General features: G+C 48.8%; 1 protein-coding gene and 1 pseudogene across 2 annotated transcripts; one reads left to right on the top strand and one right to left on the bottom strand.

Annotated features, from left to right (window-relative positions):
• Positions 1-521: 521 nt before the first annotated feature.
• On the bottom strand, positions 522-4,989 carry LOC116546191 (lysoplasmalogenase-like protein TMEM86A). The gene is made up of 3 exons (XM_032272501.1): positions 4,822-4,989; positions 2,457-2,721; positions 522-2,083 (listed from the first exon to the last, which is right to left on the bottom strand). The coding sequence occupies exons 1-3, from the start codon at positions 4,840-4,842 to the stop codon at positions 1,647-1,649; spliced, it is 723 nt and encodes a 240-aa protein (XP_032128392.1). The 5' UTR covers positions 4,843-4,989; the 3' UTR covers positions 522-1,646.
• A 3,594-nt stretch (positions 4,990-8,583) lies between these two features.
• LOC116546192 lies at positions 8,584-9,407 on the top strand (annotated as a pseudogene). Its single transcript, XR_004266618.1, has one exon. The product of XR_004266618.1 is annotated as a 40S ribosomal protein S6 pseudogene (transcript).
• The last annotated feature ends 6,617 nt before the right edge of the window (positions 9,408-16,024 follow it).

Genomic DNA, 16,024 nt, shown 5'->3' with positions numbered 1-16,024 from the left:
TTAGAGCATTGCCTGTTAAGTTGCAAATGCTCCTGCAGTAGGGTGACACATTATTCTGCCAGGGCTTTACATCTAATGAATGAATCAGCCAATCTAATCCCATTGCTTCCAGCTGTTCAACTAAGCCCAGAGTCCAAGATGAGGGAGATGCTTGAAGGGAATCTGGATCATTTTGGAGCAGGCAGCAGGTCTCAGGTGGGAAGGGAAGGAGGCAGGCAGCAATAGAGGACATAGGGTAACTAAAGATCACCAAGGGTGCTGGGCACCTGTGCACAGGGGAGTACATCAAGGCCAAATTTGGACAGTGGCAAATACTACCCATCCCCATCCTCCTAAACCACATCCTCACCCACACCAGGGAAGTGAGACACACTCCAACCAGCACAGCGTCACCAGAGCCAGGGAGCCAGCCTGGCACCAAGATGCACTGCCCAGGACTGTGACTAGGCTGTGAGGAGAGCCAGAGACCCTGGCACCATGTCCCCACACCCTCTCCAAGATAGGCACGTGCCACACAGGCGGACAAGCAGGGCAGCAAATGGCTCTTGATTTTTATTTTTTTTCACATGGGCAGCAGAAGATGGAGTTGTCCCACCCTTGCTCCCCTTGCATTGAATGTGCCTTGGGTCTTAAAACCCCGGAGTGTCATTGGAGCCCCCTGCTCTTGCTCCTAGCGTAGGAGAGGCAAGGAGGAAAGCATTGTGTGTGTGTTGGAAGGGAGGCGTCCCAGCTCCCTAAGCCAGGCTCAGCACCCCTCAGCAGCTCCCTGAGGCCCTCTCTCTGTGAGACATTTGACAGACAGCAGGACAGAGACATATGGTAGATAAAGACAAGGGTAGGCTGGGAGACAGACTACACACACACACACACACACACACACACACAGAGGCTGGCCCCTTCCTTTGGCATGATTCACCCTAGCCTTAGGGATAGGATCTAAGGGTGGTGTATGGGACCTGAGTTTTGGGCTTGCCTGAGAGAGAGATGGGGCCACTTGAATTCTTGAGACCCTAAGCTCTGAGACCAAAGTTCTCTCTCCTGCCTAGCCTGGACCCACACGTCTTCACATCCCCACCCACCACTTGGAGATAGAGATTGTTCAAGTAACAAGGATAGAAGAGGGAAAAGAAAGGGAGGCTCCACTCTCATTCAGTCTCCCCAACTAGGGGCCTGAGAAAGGGGCTCCTGGGTCTGAGTCTTCTCAGTACAGATTCTCCCATTTACCTCAACTCTGTGCAGATGAGAAAGTGGAGGAGTGGGTGAACCCAGCACTGCCATTGGTCCTAGGCATAACACATGGCGTCAGACTCTTCCGCCGAGTAGGGGAAGGGGGTTGTCAAGAAGCTGAGCACCATCACCTTCCAGGTGGGCTTTTTAAAGTCCTGATAGTGTAGAGATGGGGAGAGGTCTACTTCTGGCTCCAGTCAGGGGTTTGGCTGGCTCTTTTAGCTCTCAGCATTGTCCTGGACCACAAGGTCTGCTAGGGAGATCCTTTTCCAGCTTCCCCACTCCAAAAATTGCAAACTCCCCAGGCAGTACCTGCTGCCCCAGGCTGGCACTGCAGCCATCCTGATCCAGCTCCTGTAGGTGCCCAGGATCTGGGCCCCAGCCCCAGGAGAAGAGAGGGGTGACCAGACCCTGGCACCTCAGTTGGCCTTGCTCAGTCTATAGTCTTCCACAGGCTCCCGGCTTTCAACAGCTGACAAAGCGATGAGCATCTGGGCCGCATAGTAGGTGGACATGATGACTGCCCGAGAGTAGGGCACAGGAAAACAGAATTTGTTGAGGGCGATGGTCATGTCTGAGATGATAAAGAACAGTGCACCACTGCCAGCTGCCAGCTCAGTCCAGCGCCAGTCTGCCCCGGCCAGCCGCAGCCCTGCTATAGCTCGCCAGCCCATGAAGCCAATAAGGGCCACATAGACCCCCACCAGGTAGGTGAAGGCACCTGAGAGGCACGGGTAGAGGAGGGCATAGCACAGGCCCGACAGCACTGCCATCACCAGACCTGTCCGAAGAGCCAATGGCCGCATGCCAAAGGCTGAGGCGTACAACATGTGGGTCACAGCAAACATCAGCAGACCTGGGGGTAAGAGGGGCAAAGGCAGCTGAGGGCAAGCTTGATGAAGAATGAGTAATGGGGTGAGAGTGGGTATGGAGATAGGGAAGTGGAGTGTTTGGGATAACCCAGCATCTTTGCTTTGGGATAACAGAGATAGGAAGGTCTAAAGTTAAAGACCACCACCCCAGTCCCCTGAAGGACTCTGGAACTCATCACTAGATACCCTGCAGAGGTCATCCGCTAACAGGGACCCTCACAGTCCCTGGCCTTAGAAACCCTCAGGTTCCCCATACTCTGGTTCAAAAACTCCCTCTTCCAAATCTTTGCCCACAGCCCAGGACCCTCTATCCCCCAGCCCCAGGACTCCTCCCAGGCCACTATGATGGCCACTGACCATGCACGAAGTATCCTTGGTCCTGCCAGATGAGGAAGGCATCACCTATAGCAGAGAAGACAAGCCCCACAAAGATGCGGGTGGCACTGGGGTGGGTCAGCAGGAATCCCAGGCCATGGGCCAGAAGAAAGAGCCAGAGGCAGAAGATGGGCAGGCACTTGATGAGGGCGCTGACCCACGATGGGCTAGATGAGGGCAGCCAGAGCACAAAATACACGCAGGTAGCCTTGAAGAACGGCACCAGTTTGGGTCCTTCACTCTTCACCTGGAGGACACAGGACAGCGGCAGCACTCAGAACTTGGGGGCTTACAGCCAGTACCCTCAGCCTAGGTATCCACCCCAGAGATACTCCCACCCACACCCCCACCTCACTTCCACCCCCAACCTGGGAAGACTGACACAGAGAAACCCAGCCTGGCCTGCTCCTACCAGCCAGCAGGGTGTGGCCAAACCCATCAATGCCCTGAGGCTCAGTATATTAGGAGGGGAAAGGGCTCCACTGTTGTTGCCATCTGCCTCCACTCTTGGCCCTGAGACTGGGCTGGAATAGTCACTCACTAGGCAGCAAACAGACTTTGGAATAATGTCCCCTTCTGCAGCCTAGTGTGTTTCTCCCTCCCTGCCCCCTCCTTCTCCCTCCTCAAGGCCCCTTCAGCCCCTCTCTGTGCCAGCAACAGCCCCCAGCTGTCTGGAATGGAGTGAAGTCAGTGGGAAACCACAGAGACGCCTGACTGGCCAACTCGTGATCCTCAGCAAGAGGCCAGGGCACAGCCTTAGGGCCCTGGCAACACCAGGTGTGTGCAAGGAATGTGGGAGGGCAGGCAGTGCCAACCACCTCAGCCTCCACAGCCTCTCTCCTCAACCAATCTCTTCCTCAGCCTCCACTCAACCTGCCCCAGACTAATGGTGGCATCAAGGGCAAGGAGAGCTATGTTAGGGATGCTGGCAAGACAAATGGACCCATGAGTTGGGAGCAAGAAAACTGTCCTTCAAACACCAAAGATTTCAAGGATTGGGGGTGTGTGTCAGCCTGACTTCCCAGAGAAGAGCAACTCAAGGCACACCAGAAACAGGCAGGAAGGGGGGAGGGGTTCTCTTCCCAGCTTCTGATCTGGAGCCAGCAGACAGGCTGGGAGACGGGGAACTGAGAGGGGGAAGTTAGAGCAGCTGACTTGGTCTCAGCCGGATTAGCAGAGGGCACTAAAGAAAGGTTGTACCCAAGGCCACTACAGGCGGAGTCCAAGCTGGGGGAGGGGGCTGCTGCGATGTTCTGAATCTGTGATCCTTGAAGCTCCTTTCCTTGGGCTGCTAACAGATTCCCTGAGAGTGATATGGAACAGCTGGGGTTTTTTGTACACCCACATTCTGCCCAAAGTGATTGTGTCTGTCGCTAGGTGAGCTGTCCAGCACAGGACTCAGGAAACACTGGGACTCCCAGACCACCAGGTACACAAGGACTGATCAGAGTGTGATGAGGAGGATTGGGAAGAGGAAGATGGGTGGGTTCAGGGTCCAAGCCTTTCCTTGTTCTGCCAGAGGTAAGAGCAGGAAGAAGAGATGACTTCCACTTCCCATGGAAATTAAGGCTGGTCAGGGTAGGGGCATGGTCAGAGGAGGAGGCTGGAGGGGATGCCCAGACCCACAATGCCCAGCAACCAGCTGCCAGCCCTTGGAAGCATCAACCTCCACTCCGTGCCCTCCCCCAGCCCCATATTTTCTAGAAGGAGATGCCGACAGTAGCTGGGGAAACCCTGACAGATACAGAGAACCCAGCAGTAGAATAAGGAGGATGGGGAGACGAAACAAAAGGTTCAAGTTGAGAAAGTCTGAAAAGGAGAGGGTGTCATGGAAAATGCCTCCTCTTCACCCAGCGCTTTATCAGCGCTCCTTAGACTCGGGGGCGTCCACCGACTTGTTTATGAAATGAGGTGGGTCAGGAAACAAACTTAGGACAGCATTCCCAGAAGGTCCTTGTCACCCTACCAGCCTCCCCCCACCCTCTCCCACGCCTCTCTGTGGTCCGCCTACGCAGAACCCGGAGGACTGCAGCGGTCCCCTCCCTCTCCCGGGCCCGGACCCCGCGGACCCGCGCCAAATACGCGGAGATCAACAAAGTCACGCTGCCGAGTCACGTGGCCACTGTTTTCCTCCCTCACGCGGGCGGGCTGGGGGCGCGCGAGGAGGGGCGCCGCGGGTCTGAGGGACAGGGGGCCATGACAGCGCCCGCCTCCCGCCTGGGGACGCCGGCAGCCGCGGGACCCCCGCCCCGCCTCGGCCCCCAGCAGCTCGGCCTGCCGAAGCCCGGTGGCCAGGCCGGTGGGCTCCGGCCGCGCCGGAAACTGGCTCGCTTCCTCACTCACTCACCACAGTGACCGGGGACACCATGGCGGCGGCGGAGGCGGCGGCTGGGACCCCGCTCCGGGCTGCAGCTGCCAAGACGCGCCTGCGGCCAGGTGAGCCGGCGGCGACTCTACAAAGCCGGGAGGGACGGACAATATCTCCAGAGCGTCGGGCGCCCGGGTTCTGTCAGCGAGCCCAATGACGTCACCGCAGCCACGGCCAATGAGCGGGCGGGGGCCGGGGGGGGCGGAGCCCGGCTGGCGGCGCCGGCCAGGCCCCTGGCTGCAGCTCGGAGAAATGAGGCATCTCCCAGGGGTCAAGAGGCGGGGGCCCCCACGCCCCGCCCCCCTCGGGAGGCCGTGCCGAGGCGTCCACGGAACATGAACGTGACCGTGACCCCGGTGCCTGGGTGAGGACTGAGCTTGGCTCAGAGACAAACACATTGATGTCCTGGACGCATAGCCACAGACATTTTCTCATAACCCAGGAGGAAAAGGCAGACAGATTCCCTTAAGCCTTTAAACATGCAGTCCACCCCAATACAATTGCAATTGGACCCACAATCTTCACTGTGTACCAACACACATCCAAATGATCAGCAAACACACAACCTTCAACTTGAAAATCAGCAATGGGTCTATGCAGCTGCCATAGACCCATAATCGTAGCATATATACTCACACATACAGAATCACAATTACTCTTAAGCACTCAACAAGTACACAGATGCAAAACCAACAACCACAAATTGACACATATCCTCCACATAAGAATAGAGACATATACAGGCGAGCAGCAGCTCATTGACCCATGATCCTAGTATAGAAACAAACACAGATAATTGCCCATAGGTACAAACCTCTTACAACTCAGAGACAAGTGCCACACATACAAGAGACCACCAAGAAAGACAGGCAGACCTGAGCAAACTCAAGGACCCAAAGGAGCATGAGCTAAAAATACCTCCCAAGTGGATTTAGTGTTGATTTTACATAGACTAAAGGAACACAAGCTCATTCAGAGCCATGCATGTTCAGAAACATTGGAATTACATGGATGGACAGGTAAGTGGCCAGATGGACTGAAATCTAGTCCCAGTTTTGTCACTTCCATGCTGTTAGGTTGGGTGAATCACTTCCCCTCTCTGGTCTTGATTTCCTCACTTAGAAGATGAGCACATGATTTCTAAGGTTCCACCCAACTCTGACATGTGTAGGATGAGAAAGAAGAAATGCTGCTGGCTTTAGGAAATTTAGCGGTCCTAGAGATGGAGATTTCAGCTATATCGCAAAGGATGGGCGAGTGGTCTGTGATCTGCTGTCGAAGGGCAGTAGCTGTGTGTCAGGCTTTGGGAATTGGTGGGGAGGGGGTGACCAGCCCTAATTAGCAGCCATAAAGGAGTTTCAGACATCCTGGCATGGTGGCACAGGCCCTTGTGCTGGTCCTGAGCCTTGTGCTGTTTGGGCAGAGACCTGTGGGCTGAAGTCCATGAGCCCCTCTCACAATGGGTCTCTTCCTTTTTCTTCTGAGTCCTACTCAGTTTTCCCTAAAGTCTGTGCTGTTGACCCGACACCCACTCAGAGGGGTGATAGTCCTCTTCTGGTGAGAGAATTGGCAACCAGAGATTCAGAGCCCAGTGCAACAAGAGTGAGAGTCAAGGCTTGGAACAGGGATCACCTAGATCTTCCCCCATCCCCTCCAGTCCCCTTGGGCATAAACTTCTAAGGGTCACTGACCTCTGCCTACTCCACCTTCTTTCCAGTTAGGGACTTCAGGGAGACCACCTTACCAGAATGAAGGACTAGAACTGCTGCCCCAGGGCTTTGTCACTCACACACACACACACACACACACACACACACACACACTCACACACTCCTACAAAGTGTGCTTCCTAGAGAGAACACTGATCTGAGATAGAAATGCCATACTTAGTCCTAGCGCTCCTTCTCCGTGACTCACTAGTATGGTTGTGGATGGATTGAGCACATCATTCCGTCTTTGGAGTTTCCATTTCCTCATGAATAAAATGGAGGAAATGGGCTAGCAAAACGTGCAAACATTCCAATTTTCCAGCCAAAACCTCTAACATCACCTAAGGGATATTCTCAAACAGAAAGTTGCAAAGTCAGGGCATTTTTCATTTCTCTAGACCTTAGTTTGCCTGTCTATAAAAATGAGAAGGTGGACTGTAACAGTGGTTCTCAACAAGTGGTACCTATCAAAATTACTTGAAAAGCCTTTAAAAACATAGATGCCCTTGCCCCAACCAAAACTTACTAATTAGTGGCACCAATTTTAAGAAACTTGCACACACAAATACCTAACTATACAAAACACGAGATTTAGAACTCCCATCTACAGGTTTCGACTCAGTGCTTGATTACCTGGGAGGCAAACTAATCATATACACGTTGCACACAAAGCAGAGGCATCTCCCCTCCATGCTGGTTTCTCTCCGTTTGGCCTCCCACCACCTAGATTCATTCTTGGCTCTTCTCTACCCTGTCCTGGGAGCCTGAGCTCTGTGGACTGTATCTGCAGGGATCACCAGGCTCTGGCTTCTGGTTGAGTTAGGCCGGTGAGTCAGAGGCAGGAGAGGTGAGCATGGATGAGGCCCGCTGGACCAGGCTGAGATTCTGGCTGTGGCCATGTTCCTCCATGGCTACAGCTCCAGGCACCCTCCCTATACCTTCAGGCCAAGGGTGGCAACAATTTCCTGCTGTTGCTAGTCTTTTTTTTTTTTTTTTTTTTTCTGAGACAGGGTCTCACTCTGTCACCAACGCTGGAGTGCAGTGGCACAATCTATGCTCACTGCAACCTCCTGGGTTCAAGCGATTCTCCTGCCTCAGCTTCCCTAGTAGCTGGGATTAGAGGCATGTGCCATCACACCCAGCTAATTTTGTATTTTTAGTAGAGACGGGTTTCACTATGTTGGTCAGGCTGGTCTTGAACTCCTGACCTCAGATGATCCACCCACCTTGGCCTCCCAAAGTGCTGGGATTGCAGGCATGAGCCACTGCACCCAGCACTGTTGCTAGTCTTTAGGTGCCTCCTTACCCATGGCTAGTTTCATCTCTGCAAATAGTCATTAAATTCTCTTCAGTTAAATTGAGTGCGCCAGCACCCTAACTGATATAGGCGCCCACAAAGCAGAGGCACCACCCTCGCCTCAAAGAGAAAGAGCTTATCTTGACCTCATTCACATGGGTGAGATTTGTTGTTTCAAAAATGATTTTTTATTTACTATTCAGTATTTTTATTTTGAATTGCGTATTGCAGGAGGCAGAAAGTGGGATAGGGCTGCCTGAAAATGGGCATTTCTTCCTTTTTGTAGGAAATCATAGGAACTGGTATTTTTTCCTTTCCAACCTAATAGCATGGTCCTTTTCACACAGCTTTGTAATTTTCCCTGTGCTTGTTTGTGAGCCTGTTCACTTATTCTTTCATCCAACAAGCATTTACAGTGCACCTAATATGTGCTAGCCACTGCATTAGGTGCTAGGGTTTAAAATATTGAGTAAAATACATTCTCTGTCCTTATGGAGCTCACAGTCCATTTCAGACAGGCAAGTAACAATTAGGCAATGTGGTAGCTGACATAATGAAGTATAAAGGTGTCACAGATGGCATTAAAAAAACGTCAAGGCTGGGCGTGGTGGCTCACTCCAGTAATTCCAGCACTCTGGGAGGCTGAGGTAGGGCAGATAAACTGAGGTCAAGAGTTCAACCAGCCTGCAACATGGTGAAACCTCATCTCTACTAAAAATACAAAAATTAGTCTTTTCTGTGGCGCCTGAAAGGCGTATAGCTGCTTCAAGATGAAGCTGAACATCTCCTTCCCAGCCACTGGCTGCCAGAAACTCATCGAAGTGGATGATGAACGCAAACTTCGTACTTTTTATAAGAAGCGTATGGCGACAGAAGTTGCTGCTGACGCTCTGGGTGAAGAATGGAAGGGTTATGTGGTCTGAATCAGTGGTGGGAACGACAAACAAGGTTTCCCCATGAAGCAGGGTGTCTTGACTCATGGCCGTGTCCGCCGGCTACTGAGTAAGGGGCATTCCTGTTACAGACCAAGGAGAACTGGAGAAAGAAAGAGAAAATCAGTTCGTGGTTGCATTGTGGATGCTAATCTGAGCGTTCTCAACTTGGTTATTGTAAAAAAAGGAAAGAAGGATATTCCTGGACTAACTGATACCACTGTGCCTCGTCGCCTGGGGCCCAAAAGAGCTAGCAGAATTTCAATCTCTCTAAAGAAGATGATGTCCACCAGTATGTTGTAAGAAAGCCCTTAAACAAAGAAGGTAAGAAACCTAGGACTAAAGCACCCAAGATTCAGCGTCTTGTTACTCCATGTGTCCTGCAGCACCAACGGCAGCGTACTGCTCTGAAGAAGCAGCGTACTAAGAAAAACAAGGAAGAGGCCACAGAATATGCTAAACTTTTGGCCAAGAGAATGAAGGAAGCTAAAGAGAAGTGCCAGGAACAAATTGCGAAGAGACGCAGACTTTCGTCTCTGCGAGCTTCTACTTCTAAATCTGAATCCAGTCAGAAATAAGATTTTTTGAGTAACAAATAAATAAGATCAGACTCAAAAAAAAAAAAAATACAAAAATTAGCCAGATGTGGTGGTGGGTGCCCATAGTCCCAGCTATTCGGAAGGCTGAGGCAGGAGAATCAATTGAACCTGGGAAGCAGAGGTTGCAATGAGCCAAGACCATGCCACTGCACTCCAGCCAGGGTAACAGAGTGAGACTCAGTCTCAAAAAAAAAAAAAAATCAGAATTATAAATTGCACCTGGAGCAATTGCAGAAGCTGGGGTTAAATCTAGAAGAATGAGTTAGCCTTTATTGAGCAGACTCCAATGGACGTGGCATTCTAGGCAGAGGGAATTGCATGTGTACATTTTTTTTTTCTTTTCTTTTCTTAGCTTCTTTGCATTGAGTTGCATGTGTACCTAAAAGCACAAGAGACACACTGAATTCACGGAAATACCTGTAGTACTGGGGTGAGCTGAGGAGTGAGAAGGTAAAATTGAAGAAGCACGAGCCAACTCTGGTATTGAAGGTTCTACTCAGCCGGGCACAGCTGCTCATGTCTGTAAACCCCGCACTTTGGGAGGCCAAGGTGGGCGGATCACTTGAGGTCCGGGGTTCAAGACCAGCCTGGCCAACATGATGAAACCCCATCTTTCCTAAAAATACAAAAAATTAGCTAGGTGTTGTGGTAGGCACCTGCGTTCCCAGCTACTCAGGAGGCTGAGGCAAGAGACTTGCTTGAACCCAGGAGGCGGAGGTTGCAGTGAGCCACTGCACTCCAGAGTGGACAACGAGAGCAAAACTCCATCTCAAAATAAATAATAAATAAAAGTAAAAATGAAAGTTCTACTAAGAAGTTTAGACGATGTAGTAGATGACACTAAACCAATTGTCCTCTGTTCCTTAGCATCTCTAATTGTGCCCTGCTGTCAACCACCAGAGACATGGGAAATGCACAGAAATGATGACCCATCATCATTCTGGGCTTGCCTTGCTTCCCCCCATGGAGCTTCTTCTCACCCAGTGGCCTCCTTCATCTCTGACCCCTGTTGTTTTGCCACAGGATATTTTTCCTGTTTGTCCTGCTTGAAATTGTAATCCAGCTCTAAACTGGTTATCTTATTCCTGACCTGATGTTGGATCTCAGCTAATTTCTTTTCTGTTCCAGGACTCCAGAGCACTTTTAACCAACTCTCAAGGTCACCACACCTACCTGATTCTACTCCCATCCCCCCTGTAGATATGGTGAAGAAATCAGAGATGTTAAGGAGGGTGTGACAGGTCATCAGGATGATGAAATCAGGATGTTCTGATAACAGTGTGAGGGCGTCAGTTGCTGAGTTGTTAGGAGTGAGCTGAATATGTGTCAGCCAAGTGGAGAATGTTCAGGTGGAACTGGATACAAAACTAGGGCTCGGGCTCACAGGGAAGATTTGGAAGTCGTAACCATACCGAAAGTCTGTAGATGTGACTGACCAGAAAGGAGCCTTGAGGGAGTAGAGAAGAAGACTAGAACAAGCACTTGGGGACAAACATTTGAAATAATGGCCGAAAAAGTAGAAGAAGGAAGAAGACAAACACACAGATAACAGATATGCTGAGAATGTCAGGCACGTGCTGCATCCCACACTGCACAAGGGTTCAAAGGCCTAAGAGGGAACGATGGGGGATAAAGAAAAACGCAAAGACAGACATAGAAAAAGCTGGGCCAGGTGTTCCAAGAGATGAGGATGTCAGTCTCTTCAGCCCCTACCTGTCTCAGAGTACCATATTTTATATGTTCACAAAGCACATAGCAGAGGGAGGGTGCAGTTACCCAGAACAGCCGGTGGTTATAATTCTCAGACTTCAGTTAACATACTTCAGCTAACAACTATTTTGCAGCAAGGTCAGTGAAAGCTGGTTATCTTTCTCTAGGTCCGTCTGCTTTTCTGCAAGACATACACATTCCCCTATTATGGTTTCACTTCTCTGAAGTTCACCCAAAGTTCACAGCAGCCTTGCTGCTGCTTCCCCCCAGAGCGGGTGGGCTACTCAGGCTCTCTTCAAGAATGTATCTGGCACACCCAGATATACCTAATTTCAACTATACTAGCAGGACCCAGAGAAGTATATGTTCACAGATGATCTGTGGGTTTTGTGGTTTGGTTCCCTCCCCCTAGAACAAGTGGCAGGTGTTTGTTCTGCTTCCCCATTGTGGTGGTCCAGAAGCTTTGAAGGTAAATGACCGTGACCCATCACCATTACTGACTGTGTGCCCCATGGCCCAAGGTCTCCACACACCGAATCCCAGCCCAGGCATTCCTCCAGGTCCCTCCTGCCCTTTCTGCTTATAGGAATCAGCAGCCTAGAATCCTAGGGTGATTCCGAGTGCCACTCATCCTCTAGCTACATCCATTCTAGAAGGCCTCTGTCATGCTGGAACCCACTTGTGTCAGGGAGGCTAGTCCTGGACGTGGTCAATGATGCAGAGTCTGCCCCTGGAGGCACTTAAGAAAAGGACAAAGATTTTAGCAGAACTTCTCTTCCAGACCCTCAGTGAGGGTTAAATACTGATGCTGTCCTAAGATAATATGTGCCTGCCTAAGGACATTCTGGGCTAACTGGTTAGCCTCTGGGCTTGGAGCCAGACAAACGTGGGTTTAAGGCTCTTCATCTACCATGTGGCTTTGGCAAATTGTTTAACCTCTCTGAGTATCAATTTCCTTTTCCATAAAATAGCAAACCTGGCCAGGGTGGTGTGAAAGGAAGTTTGTTGATGCATATACCATATCCAGCAGAGCTCCTTACCCACAAGATACTTACTCTTCTTTCCTTTGCTTTGCCTGTTTGTTACTGGAAAGGGATCCCAATCCAGACCCCAAAAGAGGGTTCATAGACCTTATGGAAGAAAGAATTTTAAGCAAATCCATTGAGTAAAGTGAAAGCAAGTTTATTAAGAAAGTAAAGAAATAGGTCAAGCACGGGATTATATGCCTGTAATCCCAGTACTTTGGGAGGCCAAGGTGGGCAGATCCCTTGAGGGAAACCAGCCTGGCCAACATGGAGAAACTACATCTCTACTAAAAATACAAAACATTAGCTGGGCTTGGTGGTGCATGCCTATTAGTCCCATCTACTTGGGAGGTTGAGGCAGGAGAATCACTTGAACCTGGGAGGCAGAGATTGCAGTGAGGTAAGATCAGGCCACTGCACTCCAGCCAGGGCAACAGAGTGCGACTCCATCTCCAAAAAAAAAAAAAAAAGAAAGCAAAGGAATAAAAGAATGGGCCAGGTGCAGTGGCTCACACCTGTAATCCCAGCATTTTTGGAGGCCAACACAGACAGATCATAAGGTCAGAAGTTCGAGACCAGCCTGGACAACATAGTGAAATCCTGTCTCTACTAAAAATACAAAAATTAGCCAGATGTGGTGGCACGCACCTGTAGTCCCAGTTACTCGGGAGGCTGAGGTAGGAGAATCACTTGTACTTGGGAGGCAGAGGTTGCAGTGAGCTGAGTGAGACCATGTCATTGCACTCCAGCCTGGGTGACAGAGTGAGACTCCATCTCAAAAAAAAAAGGAATAAAAGAATGGCTATTCCATAGGCAGAGCAGTGGCAAGGGCTGCTCAACTGAGTATACTCATAGTTATTTATTGATTATATGCTAAACAAGGGAGGAATTATTCACGAGTTTTCTGGGAAAGGGGCAGGCCCTTCCCAGAACTAAGGGTTCCTCACCCTTTTAGATCATATAGGGTAACTTCCTGACACTGCTATGGCATTTATTTGTAAACTGTCAGGTCATTGGTGGGAGTGTCTTTTAATTATAATACATTAGCATATAATGACCAGTGAGAACAACCAGAAATCACTTTTGTCTCCATTTTGGTTTCAATGAGTTTTGGCTTTCTTCTTTACTGCATCCTGTTTTATCAGCAGGGTCTTTGTGACCTGTATCTTGTGATACCAGTCCTGTCAACCTCCTATCCCGTCTTGTGACTAAGAATGTCTGACCTCCTAGGAATGCAGCCCAGTAGATCTCAGCCTTATTTTACACATCCCTATTCAAGATGGAGTCGCTCTTGTTTTTTGTGGGGTATTTTTTTTGGTTTTGGTTTTTGTTTTTGTTTTGTTTTGTTTTGTTTTGAGACAGTCTCATTCTTGTCAACCAGGCTGGAGTGCAGTGGCGTGACTCAGCTCACTGCAACACCTGCCTCCTGGGCTCAAGCAATTCTCCTACCTCAGCCTCCTGAGTAGCTGGGATTACAAGTGCCTGCCACCACACCCGGCTAATTTTTGTATTTTTAGTAGAGATGGGGTTTCACCATGCTGGCCAGACTGTTCTCAAACTCCTGACCTCAAGTGATCCACCTGCCTTGGCCTCCCAAAATGCTGGGATTATAAGCGTAAGCCACTGTGCCCGGCCTGAATCCTTCTCGTTCTAATATCTGACGTATTTCTTTCCTCCCTTGTACAAGAGGATCCTTAATTCTAAGGGTTGTAGAGGGACAAAGATCCATCTTTTGCAACTTCTTCAGGCTGAATAAGGGTGATGATTGTCCTTCCCTATTATTCAGGTCTTTTGTATCCAGGGTAGAGAGGAGCTCAGTCAGAAAGCATTGGTATGCTAAGGGCCATTTATAACTCTGAGTTCCGACAACAGGTGAAATCTGGATGATTAATAAGTATTCAGTTAGAGAAAATGTTGACTAAGCTTATCCTGCATTCGTACACAAAGAGTACAACAGCAATATATTCCACAATAGTAAAGCAAAATAAGTAAAACTATCCCAAGTAAACTAAATAAGAAAGCTTTCCATGAACTGAGCAACTGTTGGAACCAAGCTGATATGAAGTTGCTAGCTGAATCTAATCAGAACTAACTTAGTGCCCAGAATTAGAATACTGATCCAGACTTTGACATTACCCATTCCTGTTGTTTCTTTTTTATTCCTTTTTTTTTCCTGTGTGTGTGTGTTATTTGTTTTTTTTTTTTAAGACAGAGTCTCACTCTGTTGCCCAGGTTGGAGTGCAGTGGCACAATCTCAGCTCACTGAAACCTCCGCCTCCCGGGTCCAAGTGATTCTCCTGCCTCAGCCTCCCAAGTAGCTGGAATTGCAGACAGGCACCACCACACCCAGCTAATTTTTGTATTTTTAGTAGAGATGGGGTTTCACCATGTTGGCCAGGCTGGTCTTAAACTCCTGACCTGAAGTAATCAGCCCGCCTCCACCTTCCAAAGTGCTGGGATGACAGGCATGAGCCACTACCTGGCTTTTTTTTTTTTTTTTTTTGAGACAGAGTCTCAGGCTGGAATGCAATGGCACAATCTCGGCTCACTGCAAATTCCACCATTCCACCTCCAGTTTCAAGCACTTCTCCTGCCTCAACCTCCCGAGTAGCTGGGACTACAGGTATGTGCAACCACTCCTGGCTAATTTTTGTATTTTCCGTAGAGACGGGGTTTCTCTTTGTTGGCCAGACTGATCTGGAACTCCTGACCTCATGATTTGCCTGCATTGGTCTCCCAAGGTGCTAGGATTACGGGCGTCTGGCCCCCTCTTGTCTCTTCTGGCCTGGAGTCAGAAATCACTGGTTGGTTCACAGGAATAAGCAGGGTCAGTCTAAATTGCAGAAAAAAACTCAAAAACAACTGATGAAATGAGAATTTAATAACAGGTGTACCATAATTGTGGAAACATATTTTTTCTCTCCCCAGTTTCCCATTTTTATTAAAAACAAATAATAATGGATCCAATTTGTTTCATTATACTTGGCCTGATTATTTGCATAAAGCACAGCAAGAATAATTATTTGCCACATAGGCTCTTTTTTTTTAATTGACTTTGATGGAAATTTGTTTCATAAGGAATCTTTTTAAAGCCTTGAGCCATGGGTTTATACCACCAGATGCCTCCATGAGTTGGATAAATTTCACTCCTTTAAGGTCCCAAGATAACTTTGAGCTACTGGGCCTGTCAGAAAGTGACATTCTTTACTTGCCACAAGTCAGGAACCCTGTACAGGGACTATGTATACAAGGTATGAGACCAGTTTTCCCAAGGGGCTTTTATTGGCTCTATAAGTCAAGTTTGATTCCTGAATGGAGTCTGCTTGTATCAGAAAGCATGCCATTCCAGTCAAAGCCTTGGTAAAATGACTGGTGTCTCCAACTGTGTCCTGTTATAAAAGAAAAGAGATTCTTATTACACTTACGCAGGTAACTATGTGGCCATAAGTTAAGAATGCTCACAAATGGTTTTCAAATTCTAGAGCAATCAAGTAGAGAGAAAAAAAAATATGCTCCAAATTTTCCTCACAGGAGTATACTTTACTCAGTTGTTAAAAGCTGTAAATAGCTCCAAAGAAAAGTTTTCTTGACTCTGAAAAACAAAACAGAAAGGATCAGAAATGTTTTAAGCAAAAAGTCATAAAAAGATTCTTTGGGTCTTTTATAGTTCAATCTGTGCAACTAATTCCTGTTTTGCTTGATATTTATGTACAGATTAATTTTTCAAGAGGGTCTTGGAAGTTTCTTCCTCTCTATTTTAATAGTACATTTTCCAAAGTTATCACAGACCTGCATTCAAGAGCAGCTGTCATAGTCCTATAGCTGATTATAAGCCACTCTTTAGGCCGGGCATGGTGGTTCACGCCTGTAATGTCAGCACTTTGGGAGGCCGAGGTGGGTGGATCACTTG

Source organism: Sapajus apella, unplaced genomic scaffold (assembly GCF_009761245.1).
Source record: "Sapajus apella isolate SASKATOON/1434 unplaced genomic scaffold, GSC_monkey_1.0 scaffold661, whole genome shotgun sequence".
NCBI lineage: Eukaryota > Metazoa > Chordata > Mammalia > Primates > Cebidae > Sapajus > Sapajus apella.
Note: the sequence above shows the minus strand (reverse complement) of the source record. Positions and strands in the feature narration are given on the sequence as shown.